This window comes from Rhipicephalus microplus, chromosome X, assembly GCF_043290135.1.
Source record: "Rhipicephalus microplus isolate Deutch F79 chromosome X, USDA_Rmic, whole genome shotgun sequence".
Classification (NCBI taxonomy): Eukaryota; Metazoa; Arthropoda; class Arachnida; order Ixodida; family Ixodidae; genus Rhipicephalus; species Rhipicephalus microplus.
In genome coordinates this window covers 53,850,581-53,868,835 of record NC_134710.1, presented here as the reverse complement: position 1 = coordinate 53,868,835, position 18,255 = coordinate 53,850,581, and the positions used below count along the sequence as shown (strand labels likewise).

The 18,255-nt window shown below is 47.7% G+C and overlaps 2 protein-coding genes and 1 non-coding gene across 3 annotated transcripts in view; 2 read left to right on the top strand and 1 right to left on the bottom strand.

Moving 5' to 3' along the window:
* The window catches only part of LOC142775282 (uncharacterized), a 79,944-nt gene extending 62,958 nt beyond the window's left edge, over positions 1-16,986 (bottom strand). Inside the window, exons 1-2 of the mRNA XM_075876617.1 lie at positions 16,703-16,986; positions 7,461-7,536 (exon numbers count right to left, since the gene is read on the bottom strand). Of these exons, the coding sequence (XP_075732732.1) occupies positions 7,461-7,536; positions 16,703-16,706 (80 nt within the window). The 5' untranslated portion in view covers positions 16,707-16,986. The remainder of the gene's footprint in view (positions 1-7,460; positions 7,537-16,702) is intronic.
* The window catches only part of cv-2 (crosveinless 2-secreting protein), a 274,346-nt gene that overhangs the window by 157,451 nt on the left and 98,640 nt on the right, over positions 1-18,255 (top strand). The window contains exons 4-6 of the mRNA XM_037427162.2: positions 5,026-5,125; positions 5,874-5,956; positions 12,586-12,679. Of these exons, the coding sequence (XP_037283059.1) occupies positions 5,026-5,125; positions 5,874-5,956; positions 12,586-12,679 (277 nt within the window). The remainder of the gene's footprint in view (positions 1-5,025; positions 5,126-5,873; positions 5,957-12,585; positions 12,680-18,255) is intronic.
* On the top strand, positions 11,895-11,967 carry TRNAT-UGU (transfer RNA threonine (anticodon UGU)). Its single transcript has one exon. It is a non-coding gene; the product is annotated as a tRNA-Thr (tRNA).

Below are 18,255 nucleotides of genomic sequence, written 5' to 3'. Positions count from 1 at the left end.
TGTTTTTTTTTACCTACACTCTACTTTCTCCTGATACACTTCATGGTTTCCAATTCGTTCTTCATCATCCTGCGGCTGCATAGAAGCACCTCCTGTTCCCTACGCATGCGAGCAGACGCCGGGGAAATGTCGAGCAGACACGATGCAGATAAATACATGTGTAGAGGGTAATTGGCCTTCCTATTGGCTAAGAGGCCTTGTAGCCTTGGCAGTGCTGAAAGGAACGTATGAGATCGAGTATAGGTTGCACCCCATAGAGTTCCGAAAGCTTAAATTTGTCCGGTAACATGAATACCGCTCTCCAACTCTGCTCAAAAGCGAAATTCGAGGTTAGCTAGCGTTCATATAGACGGCGATTTTGAAATTGGCATTTGGAGGTACTTATAAAAATTTAGACGCAAGCGTTTATATCAAAGTGACAGGATAGGAACGCAAGAAACAATATAGGCGTTGGCTTATTATCTGGTCTCTAGTCACGACGCGGTACATTGTTTCCTTCAGTGCGCAACAGATAATTACAGGCTCTTCATTACCAAACAGTCTCAGTTTCGGTCTGAGAGAGCTCCGAAAACGACAAGCTGCCGGGTGCAACCAACAACATCTAGCTCGTGCAACGTTCGACACGTCAGCACACAAAACTGCGACGCACTTTCAAATCGTCCGCATCAAGAAGTCCGTTTGAACAGAAAACAGGACAACAGTGTCACCAAACAAAACCTTTAACGCGTGCGCCACGGCCACGAACTCGCTAGCAGAGTCTGCTGGAGGCGGGAGCAAACGTGGCAAAAAAAAAAAAATGGTGGCCATGACGTCATCATAACTTCTATTGTCTGCAGCTTTCAGGTGAGGGAAGTCGTGGGGTTAGCGTGGGTCACCACGTAGAGTTTCCTAAACTACGTTGGGCGAACTCTGGCCCAGTGATAGTTAGAAAGATTATGAGAATGCATTAACGGTGTTTACATCAAGTAGATCACATGAATAGCAGTTTGAAAAGTACAGTAATATCTTTGTTTGGCATTGCTTTGACATTCTCTGCTGTTCATTACTCACCACGTCACAGTCGATAGTGCATGATAGGGATAGTTCACGGGACAGGGGCCCTTGATATACCATGCCTACTTAAGAAAAGCGCATTTTTGTATCGTGTTTTCCCTGATGAAGGCCTGTCCGCGGCTGAAATGTAGGAAAAATAAAGAGTTTCCACTTCTTGGTATATATATATATATATATATATATATATATATATATATATATATATGTATGAAAATGGCAACGTCCTGTAAGTGTACTGTATGGTTCCCCGAAACACTATGAGGACGCAACCTGTATGTCTCCCAACGGTCACCATTTGGTCGCCGCTTTTATGTCGCCTCGAAGTGTCGGTCCTGTATGTGTCTTATATGTAGCCACCATCAATGCAGACCAGAAGTAGGCCCATTGCACTGTCTGCATGGTGCGGCATAATACGGCTGCTGTAATTGGCTTGTACATGAACATGCATACAAAACTCTGCAAAATTATTGATTTATTATGATTTTGTACTACGGTGTAGAGCATTTTACAGGCAATATTCAAACAGGTAATTTACATCTGTCGGTGGCTGAAGAAATGTAAGATTAAGAGGTGAGCATTGACCCCATGAAGCTTGAACACATCATTAATATTTTTAAAAGTCAGCATCTTTCTATGAATGAAGACTACATTAATTTCTTAAAAACACACTCATCACGACAGTAATTTTTTACGACAAGGCAAGTTCCAAGGCATTCGAAACACTATGACCTATTTAGATAAGCTTTGAAAATTCAAATTACTCATCTGATGTACGATATGCAAAGGGCATCACAGTAACCTGTTCGGTTTTATAGGTTAATAACAAATGTACGTAGCCTTAAAAAGGTATAAAAAAGGAACAATCATAACTTCACAGCTAACTTAGAATACACGCAAGATTAATTAAATGTTGCAAAAAATTAGGAATGTGGTAAACAACATCAGGACACACTACCCAGAGCTGCTGAAAAATGCATGCATACTAAAATAAACATTGCAGTAAATTAGAAATGCGACAGACACAACATCAGTGAACTAGCAGAGATGCCTAATTGGCGCCAAGCTGCCGTACATAGCATGCATCATTGGAAGCAAGACCACAGCCCACAACTTGTATACACTCCACGTAACCCTTGACCGCTGAACTGAAGGCCACGAAATCAAACTATGGCTGCGCTGGCCGCATTTTTTTTTTCAGTGAAGGATTGCTGAGACCCATCTGTTTGAGGTGGGTGTATTTTAAAGGACCGCGTGTGGTCAAAATTTCTGAAGCTCTTCACTAAGGCGTCCCTGATAATCATATCGTGATTTTAACACGTTAAAATGGGCAAATGTTATTCGCATTACACGTCACACAAAGTAAAGCAAGGAGATATCGTTATGCAGTTAAAAAAAAATGTCACCATTCACTCCGCAGTTCATGAACTCAAGTCGCAATATTCCAGAATGCCATCTATCAGTTATCATTGACAATGTTAAACATGTACACTGAAATGTCACACATGGTTAGGCATTGGCAAAGCTAGGTATGGGCAAGTATGCCAGTAGGAAATCACTTGATTGCACTTATGAAGAGAACTTCCAGGAGACAATGAGATAACTAAGGTTACAAAAACGTAATAAAATAAAATATACGGTGAATATTGCAATAGAAATAATATCATTAACGTGCTACTGTTTTATCATAACAGAAAAAAAGTTTTAATAGATAATTGCACATAGTACCTCAAAACATAACATGCGAGTCTGGATCGCAACTCACTCGGTATATTTTGAAAAACAAAACAAATAGGCAATAAGAGGCTAATCAAGCAACACTGACACATTGAGAGATGTGCTTTGTATTTGCGTTAAAACTCAGCCCTAGGAACAGAGAAAACACCTTTGCAGATAAGTTGTGTGTTCAGGGAGACACAGAGTAAGAAAATAATGCTGTCAGCTGCCCAACCAACTAACAATATTAAAAATTTAAATTTTAGTAACTGCAGTTAGCGAGCATGTCTGCATTAAAAAGTTGGAGGCAGTCGTGTTTCTATGCAGTCACACTAGGAAAAATTCTTTGAATATGTTTATGCTCCTAGATATCTCGCTCCGAAGTTTAATTTTGCTTTTCATGATTACGCATGCAAGATTGTGAGGATCAGCAAAATATTACTCCCTGGTGGGACGAGCAGTCAGTTCTTGCTATCGCCAGTCAATGGTGAAAGGGTAACCATTATAATTATGCCCATGATTTTGACCCTTGGTCAGAGATTGAATGCATAATGATTAAATGCATATTTATGATAAAAAGTGGCGCTCAGGCATGGGCGCAGGTTAGTCGAACGAAGGGAAAGAAGAAGTGGGAGAAAAAGAATAGCTGGCCTGCTGGAAGGGCGTTGTCTTTGTCTCATTTTATTACTATATATATATATATATATATATATATATATATATATATATATATATATATATATATATATATATATATATATATATATATATATATATATATATATATATACACACTTGCCACACGATTAGTTAATTTGGTGCCCTGATTTTTTTTTCTAACACTTTCGCTTTGTATGCATCGGACAATTTCAATGACAATAGCAGAAAAGGCTAGGCAAATGTGGTGTAACTATATCATGACGTCTTTATCAAATAATTTGGCGTTCATGGGCAGTTTGGTCGTTAAAGAACAACTACGTTACTAATAATCCGTGGTCTCCGCATACATTAAGGGCAGACGTTTGCGCAGTACCGGGTCTATTTCGTGAGTCTTCGGTCAGCAGTCTACTGACGCCGGTTGTTTACTACCCGTCGCTAGCCGCGAACACAGGCTGTCGAGGACAGGAATGCAGCTAGGCGCACTGTTTGCGCCGTCGGAATGTGGGGGTGTATCAGTCGTGCTTACGCAAGCGTGACCGCGTGCGTCGGAGTGTACGAAAAGTGCCGACGATGCGTTTCCGACGCTTCCACTGCGCACGTCGCCTTCCGCGTCTGTTTCTTGGCGCTGCATGCTCGAAGACCGCGGACGTATCGCTTTCTCGGCGGTTGCTCCATTACCGGGATTGTCCTGCGGTAAGCGTTTCTACCGCCGCGCATATCTCCCCGAGGTGCGAAGGGTGCACCGATGGTCGCCACTCCTGAACGCGTACACACGTGCGCCTTCCGCGCGGTTTTTCCCGTTCCAGTACTCGGCGGCCGGAACGCACTCGCGGCCCCCGGTCAACGCGTGGAGCAACAGCCGTCCAAGTCTGCGCCGCCCAGTTCCTTGAGCGGGTGCGCAATCTGACCGGGCACGTGACCCTCGCCGCGGCCAATTTCCAGGCCCACAGAGGACGCTGCCAGCGTTGTCACGCATGAAAGGACGCGCGCTCGCTGCACGAACCACCAGTCGTCGCCATCGGTACCCTGCTGCCGGCATGCGCAGATCAGGCCACTGTAACTACGCCCAGTTGTTCAGGTCACCGATAAAAGAGCCGGTGTAGCGTAAAAGCATTACGAAAAGGCGATGGAAGAAGCGTCACGGCTTACGACAGTAATGCATTCCCGACACGAGTGGCAAAAACGCCTGCGCGCTGCGTCGTGAAGCGAGGCCTTCCCTAAAGAGCTCGCGTGATGTAGACACGCCACTGTGTACGCCGAAAACCTTCTCGTGCTGACGTACGGAGCTCTGAAACGTGTTGCGATTGGCGGTGCTAATTGGCTTCTTTGCGTAATTGCCTCTTCTAAGGAAACTAACCGCCTACAGCTGGGAAAAAGTGAGAACGATGGTCGCCAGAATGCATCTTTAAATTTGAAACGTGGACTTGGATAGACGTACTTTTTCACACCACCGTCATCGTCAGTAACATGTTTGGGTTGCGCCAACATGACTTAGCCTTACCGTTTGCACTTACAATGTGCACATGAGGGGCCTTGCGCGGGCCACTCCAGAATAAATAAAGCTATTAACGCAGCTCCCTGTTGTCCGCCCCTTTGCAGAACAGCGTGGTACAGTGCGGACGCGAGACCTGCCCCCTGCCGAGAGGCTGCTACTTCCTGCAGGAGTCCAAGGGAAACAAGTGCTGCGACGTCTGCAAAGGTAACGCGCTACCGCGGCACGCGCACATTCTATATGGCGTTGGAGGCGATGAACGGCACCACGCTGCGCATGTATAGCCTTGCTTATTCGCTACTCAGCTCGAACTGCAATGAGCCGGATGGCTGAGCGCGTGCACGTTGTAGAGCTGTACAGAGGCAACCGTTTAGCTCGGTGTACAGAGATCTGCCAATCTGGGCATACTCTCTATTGCGGATACCCCGCCGCGATGGTCTAGTGGCTAAGGTACTCGACTGCTGACCTGAAGGTCATGGGATCAAATCCCGGCTGCATTTCAGATGGAGGCGGAAATGTTGTTGGCCTGTGTGCTCAGATTTGGGTGCACGTTAAAGAGCCCCAGGTGGTCGAAATTTCCGCAGCCCTCCACTACGGCGTCTCTCATAATCATATGGTGGTTTTGGGACGGTAAACCCCACACATCAACCAAATCATCTCCATTGCGGGTGCACTCATTACATAAAATTGCGTGCAGTGCCACGCCATTTGCACATAATAAGTGGTTACAAAGAACTTCGGCCCGATGAAAAGCAATTCTGCACTGCAGTACTGAGACAATGCTATGACGACAGCCCCTTCGAGGTGGCAGTTATACGTTCTGCGCAGCGCAGTTTATATAAATGCATACACAACAGTTATTGGTATTTTTGTATAGCGTACGCGTGTTGTCAGTGACCTGAAAAATATGACTATTGGACCTTACAGTGATCTGTCCGCTCGACTTCGTTTACAGGCTGCTTCTACAAGGGTCGCCTCTACGCCAGCTCGGAGGAATGGACTGATCCCCACGATCCGTGCCGTCGATTCTTCTGTCAGGTGAGGCTCCATCCTCGCACACCAACCACATCCGAACGCTTAGTAGGAGGGAGGTGAGAGCTAACTAAAGGCAGCTCATGATCGCTATATTAATATGCGAAAAAAAACATGTCTGTCGTCATTCAGTATAACTACCGCAAGGTATGTGCATTGCAGTATTAAATAGTGGCGTGTTATTCATATATCTTCCCTCGTGTCATGTTTCGCTGGTGTAAAAGAAACAAAAAAAACTATATGGTACATTTCAGCATCCTGAAGTCTTAGCCGTTAAGAGAAAAGAGTAATGCGAATGTTAAGCACTTTCAACAGAACAAAACCGTCCGTATATATGCAACAATAAGAATGCACAGCAATACGAGATTGATCTTTTATTTTTATTTTGTGCCCGCGCACATGGAGAATAAATGAAGGATGGGAGATCATTTACATTATTACATTAGGCTACTCTTTGCACGCGAGGTTGGTGAAAGGATGGACAGTACATCGACATGGTATATAAAGTGACTCTTCGTTAAGCCTCAAAGAGCTTTTTCTCTGGACATAGGACCCATCGCCTCCGAAAAGCATTACTTGCAGCTGCCCAAGAGGAATTAAGTTTCAAATGTCGTGTTCTGATTTGTCGTTTGTAATGGCGGATTACTTGGCCATTAGTTCGAATGTAAACCGCATGACTGAGGTTCGTACTGCTATCTTTTCCAGCTGGTCCACATGCATAAAAACGAAAATGGTGTGCTTTGCACACCGTTAGATCCTCTATAGCATCTTTCTGATTAAGTAAACGACTGTGAAATAAAAATAATGACGCATATCAGCGAAAACAGGTTAGTAATTTTCTGGAAGGCTAATGATATGTACAAAGTTCAAAACGAGCCTACTTGCAAAGCACAGCAGTGATGGGTAGCGAACAGATTATATCACAAATCGTAATAGAAAGTATATGATTTCATTAAGGCACAATTTTTGGTGACATAAAAAAAAATCCACCATATACCACAACACCACTTCAATATTTCCGCAATAGCGTCTGCACATGAAATTCCATGGACGCGTATGATGACACTGTTCAAATACAGTGGGCGATAGCACCAAGGTCTTCGTTCGACTGCTGCACTGTCGGCGGCTTTCACTGATGTTCCTAGCGCCACAGTGCACATACGTTGTGCAGGTTACCATATTTACGAAAATGGTCAACCAGTAATTAAGAAGTCCTTAAGGAACAAGGCCTTCGTGAATTCAACACATCCTCCCCCCCCCCCTCTCTTTTTTCTCATCTTCTTCAGCGTTTTCTTTAGGTCACGTTGCAGGTAGTTTGACAGGACGCGCAACATGAAACCCTTTACTGTCCCCAGTATTTTAACAGCTTTTCTTTGGTGAGGAGTACCGACATCGTACAAACTGTGACCATCTCGGGGTGCTTGAAGCAGCGCTACAGGCACAATTGAGAGAGATAAAGAATGCAAGCTAACACTTCAATGACAACGCCGACACTGCTTGTATACCGCACCTGTCACGGGATTCCCTGCCCTGCGCGTCGAGATTGTAGGGTCCTTCAAAGTGCTGCGTCATGGAAAGTGCCGTACCTGTAAAGAAAAAAGAAAATCGCGCTACCGCGATAAGCGGACGAGGAATGACGGCCGGCGAAAAAAAGGTACAAGCAGCGACAACAGTCGTCCGTCGACTTTCTCTTTTCGGAGAGGCAAAGTGCCGGGCCGGCGAAACGAGAAGCGCGGATTTCGGGCGAGGAGGAGGCCACCTTTCCGTCGGCCACCGCGAAGACGAGAAAGTCCATCTCCCCTGCTGCCGATGTGTAGCGGCCACTACAAAAAGCCCGCCCGGCCCGGCCGGGACCCCAGACGGGTGTGTCGAAAACATTCCCCGCACTCACGGAATGCTTAAAGGAAGAGACAGTATCGTATGGAGTGTCTCGTTAGCATGCGTGCCGTGTCGGCCAAACTGGACGAAGCCGCGTGGCGGCGGCGATGGTCCACTTGGCGGGGAAACCACGCTCCGCAAGGTCGCCGCAAGACGATGAAGGGAAGGGGGGCGAGCGTGGCGCGCGCTTGCGACCGATATCGCGTCGTATCGCAGTTTCATTGCCCTAATTGCCGCATTATATGGGCTTTTTAAGCCGGTGATCTCGAACGAAAATATATATTTATATACACGTACAAGAGGTGTTTTTCGGAGCGTGTGCGAGAACCGCGCGAGATTGCTATCGCTGTGCGGCGAAAGAAGGGAGGCACGGAATGCCCTCGCGTGTTTCGGATACAGCGCACACGGCGGCAGCGAAAGAAGCGGTGGAGGGTAAAGCACTCGTCGTCCGAGAGACATTCTCCGCTCTTTTGAGGGCATCTCCCCACCTCCGCTAACACGGCGCGGGGTTCTCCAGGGTGGTGCGAAACTGAGTTCGAGGGCTTGCGATCACTTCGTATTACCGTTGAATTCTTGTGACCGATTCCTTATAAGCTGCAAGACATCAACTCGGTAATGTAAGAGAAGGGCGTGTTCGCGCTAGTTTGGAGGTAATGAGAAGCGAAGTATTGGACGTCATGTATGCTAGACGCATTTCCTCAGAGATGCTTCTTTTTTGTTGTTGTTCCCAAAGCTCCCAAGCAAACGCACATCTTGAACTCAAAAAACTTCAGAATGCTGGCAACGCGACCGAATTCATGCGTCGCTGAAGTTATCGTCCGCAAGAGTTGAATTGAGATTTACCGGAGCTTGCGAATCTTGCTGAATATTTCAAGTGAGGCCTCTCTCTCTCTCTGTAGTAATGAGCGAAGAGAGCAACATGAGGCACCCGGATGTGCACGAGTGTGCGTGGACGTTTACTTTGTAAGCGACATGGTGCCGCACACACAGAGGATAGGTACCCGTGCCACCCGAAGGCGAACTGACCACTTGTTGCATTAAGGCAGCTCCCAAGAAGTCGCAGGTCTCGCGCGGCATGAGCGGTTTCGCACACTACACGGATCGGCAGCTGCCGAGCAACCCCAAGCGGCCGCCCAAGCGAGATTCTATCGCCTTGAGAGCTCCAAACTGGTTTTTATTACCGCCGGTCCACACGTCCAATTCCGGTTGTCCGTGTCAAGATGATCGTGACGTTGACGGAGGCTTTCCTGTTTGCTCAGCGCTAAGCCATGGAGGTCCTTTGATTATAAACACTGCTGCCGGCCGCCCATCAACGCAGAGTAGGCGTGCGGAAAGGCACACATGCCGATTTCACTCGCTGAGCGGTGTGCAAGACGGTCGTGCTGTTCACAACTGATGCGATTAAATTAGCGCTGTAGCTTAAGCGCTTTATCTCATTGTAACAGACCACAATGTATACTGGCTGTACGCTTGACATCTGACAAGTTGCGAGGCTAGTGTTGGAGTGTGTTTCAAATATATGAAGCGAATCCGCTCAAAGGCTGAGCAGAAGTCGTGCAAATGATTGTTGGTATAGTGCTAAGGGGGCATCGGGGATGCAGTGAGCCTTGGGGGCAGCCTTTGCTTTCACTAGACACTGCAGCTTTCACATCTGTAGTGTTCTTGGTCTTCAGGCCCGATTTGCTTCATAGCAACATTGTCTTTTGCGGAATGTTCAGGGGAAGTAAGTTGGATCTTGAAGAAAGAGTGCCTTGCTACAGCTCACTAGCTCCGTGCTATGCTTTGGATAACTGAAATTCGCCAGAATCTACAACCTCGTGGCTGCTCTTTGACGCTCCATTGAGCTTTCGGCCATATAATTGTTCTGAGTGTGAAGTAACTTCAGCGAGTCGCGCACTTAGGTTCGGCTGGGTGGGCAGTGTTCTACGAAGGGAACCTTGGTTGTCACGAGGACATACTATAACAGATCATCATCTGCCATCGTCCGCCCTTATTTTGGCAATAAACGACAAAAATCGCGTGGCACTAAGAATGATGTATGGGAGGGCGTTTGATGAAGAAAAACAAATGCCTGCAACGTAGGCTCTGCAAGACCGGAGCTCTGGGTCACAAGAGCACTGCACCACTATTTGAAGACGACTAAGCTCTGCGATATTGCGTATTGCGTGGGGAACGTGGTTGTGTGTGTGTGTGTGTGTGTGTGTGTGTGTGTGTGTGTGTGTGTGTGTGTGTGTGCGCACACACGCACGCACACACACACACACACACCCACACACACACACACACACACACACACACACACACACACACACAATATTTTTTTCTCCTGTTCTCCTTTTTCCTCTTGATGCACTCTTTCGCCTCCGCCATCGGTGAATAGCAGCCAGGTACAAGCAAGCTAAACTCCCGTTGCCTTTTCATTCACTATACACCCGTTGACGAGCCAAGCGATATGTATAAAATTTAGACCTTCTCGAATCGGGTTGTATCGTTTCGATGCGATCTCAAATCGTAGCCTACTTTGAATTAGCCGCTTATTCCACTAGTAAACTTGGCATCCAGAGCCCTGTTAGGCAGGCACTTGTCCATTAGCGTACGCAGAGACTGTGGCTGCCTTGTCGTACGGCAGACTGGCCATGAGTCAGTATACGCCAGACTACGAGAGTTTCAGCCTTGACTTTGCGCGAGACTGTCTGCAGCCCGAGAGTGCCACTGGAGTCACTTCTGTCGTGCTGCCTTGCTCTTGCCTTGTCCATCTGTTCCGGCTGACTCTTTGTTTGGTTTGAGGGTCGAGTTTCTTTAAAACAAGTTTCCAGACGTGATGAGCCGTAGCCTAGGAATGCGGCTGAGAGACACCCAGGGGCTTCGCCTATCTTTGAAAAATAAACATTCGGACGTCGTCGTTGAGCTTGAGGGAGGAAAAAAAAAGAGCTGCTGTGCGTTGGTGGTGATTCCTTTGAATAGGGGGCTTCGCGTCGGTCTCTGTGTTCGCTGTGCGGACCGTGACAAATGGTGCGACGTATCTGCCTCCAGATTGTTGCCTGAGAGCCCTAAAGCTGTTGTGTTCCGAGTCCCCACGTGTCCCGGTGCTGGCCCAGCGGGAGCGGCCCGGTACGAGCACTTCCCCGATCAGATAAGGGTCCTACCTTCCCCGCTTCCAATGACTCTGCTTGGGGATGCAAATCGACATAAAGCGTAATTGGAGTTATACCATTAGAGGAGCCATTAAGATGGGCCACCCACAAATGACCGGTCGTCAGCCATCTCATGTACAAGAACTCTTGGTCCGTTCATGTTACCTCTCCACGTTGGCATGCGCAAGAGCGCCCGACGTGGTTCCAAGTCCCTACAACTAAGTGGTTCTAAGAGAGAAAGGAAGACAAAAGTGAGCCCCGTAACTGTCTGCTTCAGCGAGCGACACCTCAACAGTAGCTCACATGGGATGGGGGTGAGGAGGAATTAAAAGGATAGGAATGAAGGTGTAGAGAGAGAGAAAGAAGCATGAGGTGGTAAGTCAGAGAGCGACGACATATATCGAGGGGATAGGAGAGATAGGAAAGATGAAAACACGGTCACAGGAGTCCTAGGACGGGGCACCTCTTGCGAGAGCTCTTGTCGGCGTCAGGAGGTGGCGTAGAGCAAGTCCAGTCGGTCATAGACTGTCGTCGGAGGTCGGCGTCAGGAGAAGACGTAGGGTGAGCCCAGTCGGCCAGAGCTATGCTGACGTCGGAAATCGCGAGGGCATAACCGGTCGGCACGGTATCCAGCGAGCGAGTCCCCAGCAAACACGCTGCCTCTTGATGTAGCTTTTGTCTTACAGTTCGGTTACTTCACTAGCATGCAACGGTCATTCCACCTCGAGAGCTTCCCGCCTTTTTAGCGATAATCTGCGGTCATGGGATCTGCGACGCTTCACTGACATCTTGGAATCACTGGTTTCATTCCTTATTGTCAATGTGACAAAGCTTAGCCCACGGTTTTCCATTCTTTGCACTGTGTTCAAAGAGGGAGGTAAAAGGTAAATTTCATAGAAACCTTGAACCTGGTCATACCCCGATGTTTGGCCGCTGTGGTAGCTCAGTGGTTAGAGCATCGAACGTGTTATTCGAAGGTCGTAGGTTCGATTCCTGCTCACGGCTCCCATTCCTGCACCGCCGCGGAGGTCTAGTGGCTAAAGTACTCGGCTGCTGACCCGCAGGTCGCGGGTTCGAATCCCGGCTTGGCGGCTGCATTTCCGATGGAGGCGGAAATGTTGTAGGCCCGTGTGCTCAGATTTGGGTGCACGTTAAAGAACACCAGGTGGTCGAAATTTCCGGAGCCCTCCACTACGGCGTCTCTCATAATCATATGGTGGTTTTGGGACGTTAAACCTCACATATCAATCAACCCCGATGTTTGTACGCTGAGTCATCGCGCAAAGATGTGCGCAGTGGCGTGCCATACCCATCCGCAAAAGCGCTGTTTTATTACCATAAAACATTTCAACTAATTCGATCCGGGCTCGCTGGGGCAGACTCTGGTCTTTCAAAATTATTTCGTCATCCACACTAATGTTGCGTTGTGTGTCAGACGCGCGGACCACACAAAGCCACACTTTCGACTTTCGATGGCGCACAGAAAAGGGAGCGGGGCGCTGATGCTCATAGTGCGTAGAGTATAGAAGGGCACAAGCACTACCGCAGATCACCATAACCCTTATTTGAAGTGCTTGTCGTTCTATATGCTTTCTATATGCGTTTTATATGCTCTTTTTGCAGTCCGGTGTCATAACTGAGTCAAGAATCTACTGCCATGTGAATTGCAAGAATCCTCGGAATCCGCCAGAAGGACACTGCTGCCCTTACTGCGAAGGTATGTTGTTGTTGTTGTCATCGTCGTTGTTCTTTTTTTTTTGCATAAAGGGTCTCATTGTGGCATAACATCGTTCACCACTTTGATAGACTTCTGCGTAGTTGGAGGTCATTTCTGTAATTAGTATGCTACATTTATAGTCGAGAAGTATACGTGTATAACCAAAAATACTGCACCGAACAAAAGCGCTCGAAATGTGTGACAGATCAGGATTAGGATAGCTGAACTAAGTGATCCCTTGAATCGACTCAACAGACAACTATTTACGATTGGAAAAGTACTTGGACCGTGGCCAAATCCCGATAATCGAAAGCGCGCAGTAAGCGCCTTCCGTAATGTTTTAATGGACACAAATTTAATTAACTATATTTAGTTCATAATATACCTTGCCATTATTAATACGGACTGTATCCGCAATGTGATTCCGATATATAAACTGGACTATGACCATGCATACATACTGTGCTCATTCAAGCGTTATGAGCTCTATATAGTGTACATATGTATATAGTGTCTCTGATTATATTCGTCTTCTTTTATTCTTAATTTTTTGTATTTTGTGTTCATCTTGTACATCACTGTCATGATGTTGGTATAGCCGGCTCTAACGTAGCCTACCTATCCATGTTTTGCCAAATATACATAAATAAGGATCGTAACCGTGCTACAGGCGTGGTAACGATCTCCACAGTGCGTGTTCGAGAGACTCCAAACATTTTACTCAGTTAATGAGCCAATTAAGAGGCTATTTCTGAGCTACCAGCACATTTGCAGCTTATCGTATGTAGCATAGAGGCCCGAATGTCGCGTGTTCGATTCCAGCCGCGGCGGTCGCTTTTCGATGGAGGCCAAATAGTAGGAGCCCGTATGCTGCACGTTAAGGAAAACCAGACGGTCAAAATTTCCGGAGCCTTCCACTATCGGGCATACCTCGTAATCGTAACGTGGTTCTGGCAAGCAAAAACCTAGATATTATTATTATCGTATACACTCTACATTTAGTATTCAAGCTATTAGTTTCATAGCATATTCTCTGTTTGTACCGTAAGTTTTGCTCACGCTCATGTGAGTGAGCATGTTTCTCTCAAAGTGTATCCACGGGTTTCTGGTAGTATTATCCCTGCGATAAATGATGTCGATATACCGATAATGTACAGCGACTGCCAGACCGTTGTGCGCAGCTGGCCGGCATGCTTCCTTCGAAGCGTCACCGCGCAATGACTGCGCTGAAGCTCGGTTCCTCAGCGTCGTCCTGCGATGTGTAGAAATACCATCGTATTTATCAAATCCACGCGCGCAATTATCAGTGCAGCCATAAAGTGACGCACGCCCGACCGTATTCATACACAAGCGATTATTTTTGACGCGGGATAAGGCAAGCAGCTGTTGGTATATAGGACACTTCAAACTTGCAACGCCATGACGTCGAGACACGAGGGGAGATTAGAGAGTAACCGAAGACACTGTTTACGACGGGCGAAGTGAAGTAACGTTCAGCGCAGCCCGCGCTTTTGCTTTTCGGTGATTCATCAAGCACTGTTGCGCACCACGTGGCCCACGCGTTTTGCTGAGTTTCTGTGGCTACACTGAAGACTATTTGGTGTCTGGTTATTTACAGCTCCTATGATTCAAATGCTAGCATGTGTGACAAGCAACACAAGAAAAGTAGGTCTTTTGACAGCATACGCTGCTGCTCTCCAACCACATTTGTGCACCACCATTCAGGCCGCTTCAGTGCTAACTAGCAGCACCTGCAACTCGCGTCGCTTGCTGACGTAAGCGAATGATAGAGTGTGTAGTAATTTGCGTACAAGATCACATTCGCTAAAGCTTTCTAACAAAAACTCGAGGACAGACCACCGCCGTGTCTTCCCGTCCTACTAGCATCGTTTGGCTCGCATTATTTCTTATCTCGATTGACGGGATTCAGCATCACCCCTAAATTTACGGCGTTTCGAAAGCTTCGAGGCTACTGGATGACGTTCCTGGCCTAAGGTGAGTCTGTGCGAGTTCTTTAAAGCTTCCCGGTGCTTTGACGTTCCGGAACGTGAACACGAAAGTTTTCTTCGCTATCACTGGTTCGAGCCCGATTCTTGGGCAGACTCACCTTCCCGCAAAAGTCTGTAGAATTCGCACAGCACTTGAGGTTCGCCTAGTCTTCCAACGACGCGCAGAAATGCCGGAGCGTTTAAAGGCCGGCGCCCTTCTACCGAGCACCGAGGCCATGTGACCAATACTACGTGACCTGCGAGCAGAGCGAACCCCTAGCGGCGTCACCGCTGTCCACCGCGATGATCGTGTTTCTCCTCCAGATATCCACAACGCGCCGAAGTGACTCCAGGGCCCGCGGTCTCCCCGAGAAGCAGTCAACAACCGAGGTATTTAGACTTGGACACGCCGCTTCTAAGCCTCGAGCTGACTGCCGCCGCGATACCAGAGCTGACGGACGCCCGCGGCGCTGTGGTCGTGGCGATGGCACGCCGTCCGACGCCGCCTCGCAGGCACTTTAGTATACATCACGACCAAGTTGCGCACGCGGCTGGATACCGGGCGACCGGCGTCGGGGTTATCGGGCTGAATTTATTGGGCGAAGCCGCCGCTTCCATCAGAGCCTCCTCTCAAAGGTCGTACGGCACGTGTCGGCCAATCTCGGAGCGCTGGTACGTGTGGCATAAGGGACTTTCTTCTAAGTCGTGACGCGGATTAGAGATAAAAACGGGGATGCCACGGCGAGTGCATACCTGTTTACACGGCTGCCCCTTCTCTATAGGGAAGCAGTGAGGAGGTTCCGCAATATTAACCCTTAAAGCACTCTGCCATACGGGAGTTAATATTTGCAAGACAATTTCACGGCATCACCCGGTATCATGCTTCGGTTCGACGCTGTATATGATAGGGGAGCAGTGCTGAAATTGCGATAGCAGCTTCAATTTCGAGCTTCATATTGCGATATTTTTTATATCAAGCTCCATCTAAAGAACGTAATCCTTCTGCCAAATTTGACAGACCAACCTTCAAATTTCACGTGAATTCGTCGCCTAAATTTTCTATTGCCAAAAAATATTGCATTCACTCTCGCCGTTTTTATAAACCATAAGGTTATCTTCCGCTTGTGTGATACGACGCGAATGGTTCGACGACAGCTTTTCGAAAGTTCGTGCAATCTAGAGCGGTACTTCCTGCCGATAGCATTCCTCTCCCCTGTGACTATAACCTATGAAGCCTCTTTGAAAACACTTGAAACAGTTCCGAGTTGTGTGGAATTTGCGTTCTCACACACTTAATTCTTGACACATCTGAGAACCTTACTACATACGTCATATGCGCACGCCTTATCGGTCATAGCTATCGATCGCTAAAAATGACATCGGCATTGACCATCCAGAACCAATGCGTACCATAGGCAGGGCATATCGCTGACACAGTAGCGTTGTTGGTTATAGCCGCGCCTGGGAGATTCCTGCATACGATGTGACGCAAAAAAACAAAAACAACAACTCTAAAGTGGGCTTCACCCCAAGAAGTCTCTTATGATGGGGAAGCTAGCTTTGACAGCGCTTTTCGCCGGCTCAGGATATGAGCTCGCCCACTCGTGGGGGGTCGGTCCGTCGTACTGTAGTTAATGAAGAAGACACGTATTTATTTCTTGAACAGCACTGTCATTTGTAAGAGGCTTTGCGCCAGACTTGTGTGCGAGAGTAAATGTGAACAGGCCCTGAGGCTGAACGTGTTACTCGAGAGGACGGTTTCATTATCTTTACAGATGTCTCGCTGACGAAAATCACTTCTGCTATAGCAATGATAGGGACACAGTGCAATCTTCCAACAAAAATGTATTAGGTTGGGACGCACGTACATATATACACAAGCAAATCAAGAAAAGATAAAAACCAAGTAAAAATCAAAAAGTAAAATTTAGAGAAGTGCTGATAAGTCACACGCATGCGCTAACACCGCCCCCTTTCCATGAGTCGCCAAAAACAAACGCTCTTTATCAGAAAGGTGCAAGGAAGACATGCTTACCCATGCGTCTCCAGACCGTTTGATTTCCTCAGCCTCGATGATTTCCCTCACCGTTTGGTCTCGATTACGTACAAGGGCCGCGATGTTTTCAAAGATAGGGCTACACTTGCAGTCCCGCACATGGATGCCGAGGTTCTCCGATACTGTAGTGTAAACGCTGTGATGGTGCTCGCGGAGTAAGTCCTTCAGACAGCGTCCCGTCTGGTGTCAGAGGGATGACGTACACGACGCGTTCAATGCAACGTACGAACTTTCTCAACCTCTCGGATGAGAGAGAAAAGAGGCTGCACCACAGACCGCAAGCGTAAGCCCGTACGATGCTTTGAAGGCGTCGTGTACGGCATCCCTCTGACGTCAGACGGGACGCTGTCTGAATGACACACTCCGCGAGCACCATATACGTGCGTCCAAATCTAATCAACTTTAGTGGGAAGATTGCGCTTGTCCTCGTGCCCTCGCTCGTTTGCTGTCTGCTTTTCGCGCTGCACTACATTATGATATATTTACGAGTGTACAAATGGGGTAGCCTCCAATGACCAAGATCGGGCATCCGGTTGCCTCAGTCAGTCCAAAAGGAGTAGTTGCGAAACCTTAGAACAATACAGTGTGCAGTGCGGCTGTTGAGATTGTGTAGGAGTGATATCACTATTTCTGTGGACGCACTTCATAATCCCCCCCCCCTTTTTTTTTTGTCGTAGATGGTACGAATGCTTAGCGATTGATTGATATATGGGCTTTAACGTCCCAAAACCACCATATGATTATGAGAGACGCCGTAGTGGAGGGCTCCGGAAATTTTCACCACCTGGGGTTTTTTACCGTATACCCAAGTTTGAGCACACGGCCCTACGGCATTTTCGCCTCCGTCGAAAAGGCAGCCTCCGCAGCCAGTATTTGATCCCTCGACCTGCGGGTTAGCAACCGAGTACCCTAGCCACTAGACCACCGCGGCGGGGCAGAAATGCTGAGCGCAGGGTGGCCCTATATGTAATGAATGTGTGCTACGTAATCATTGTAACCTTGGCACAGTGGATGACAGTGAGTCCTTACTCTATTCAGACGAAATATCTTGTCGTAGAACTATCGCCTCGGTACCAGCCCCTATTCTATCTAGTTCGTACAATGACCGGCATGATCTAAGCCGCATTTTAGGTCAAATACAACGCTGATACTGTTCCGGTACGCGAAATGAAACGACAAGAGTGCCATCGCACACGAGCCTTAACGTGTGTTGGCGGCAGCTCCCGAAGTATCGCTTCTGCAATGTGCATAGCGTACAACGCGTGACCACCTTATACGCAGAGAAAGGGGAGGCTACCCAACCGACCGGCTGCTCTGGCCTTTTGCCAGAAATAAATTGGCAAAAGAACTTGAAGGTGATGGGTAATATTATTCGCTCATTTTACGTTGAGGTGCTGGAGCGGCAGCATCACTAACTGAAATCGATTATCATGACGCACAAGGGCGCAGAGGGTATCAGGTCACTCACTCCACGCTTCGGCCTCCACCGGCGTTCCTCCTGACGGTGGGTGCGTTTTCCGTGTTTGTTTACG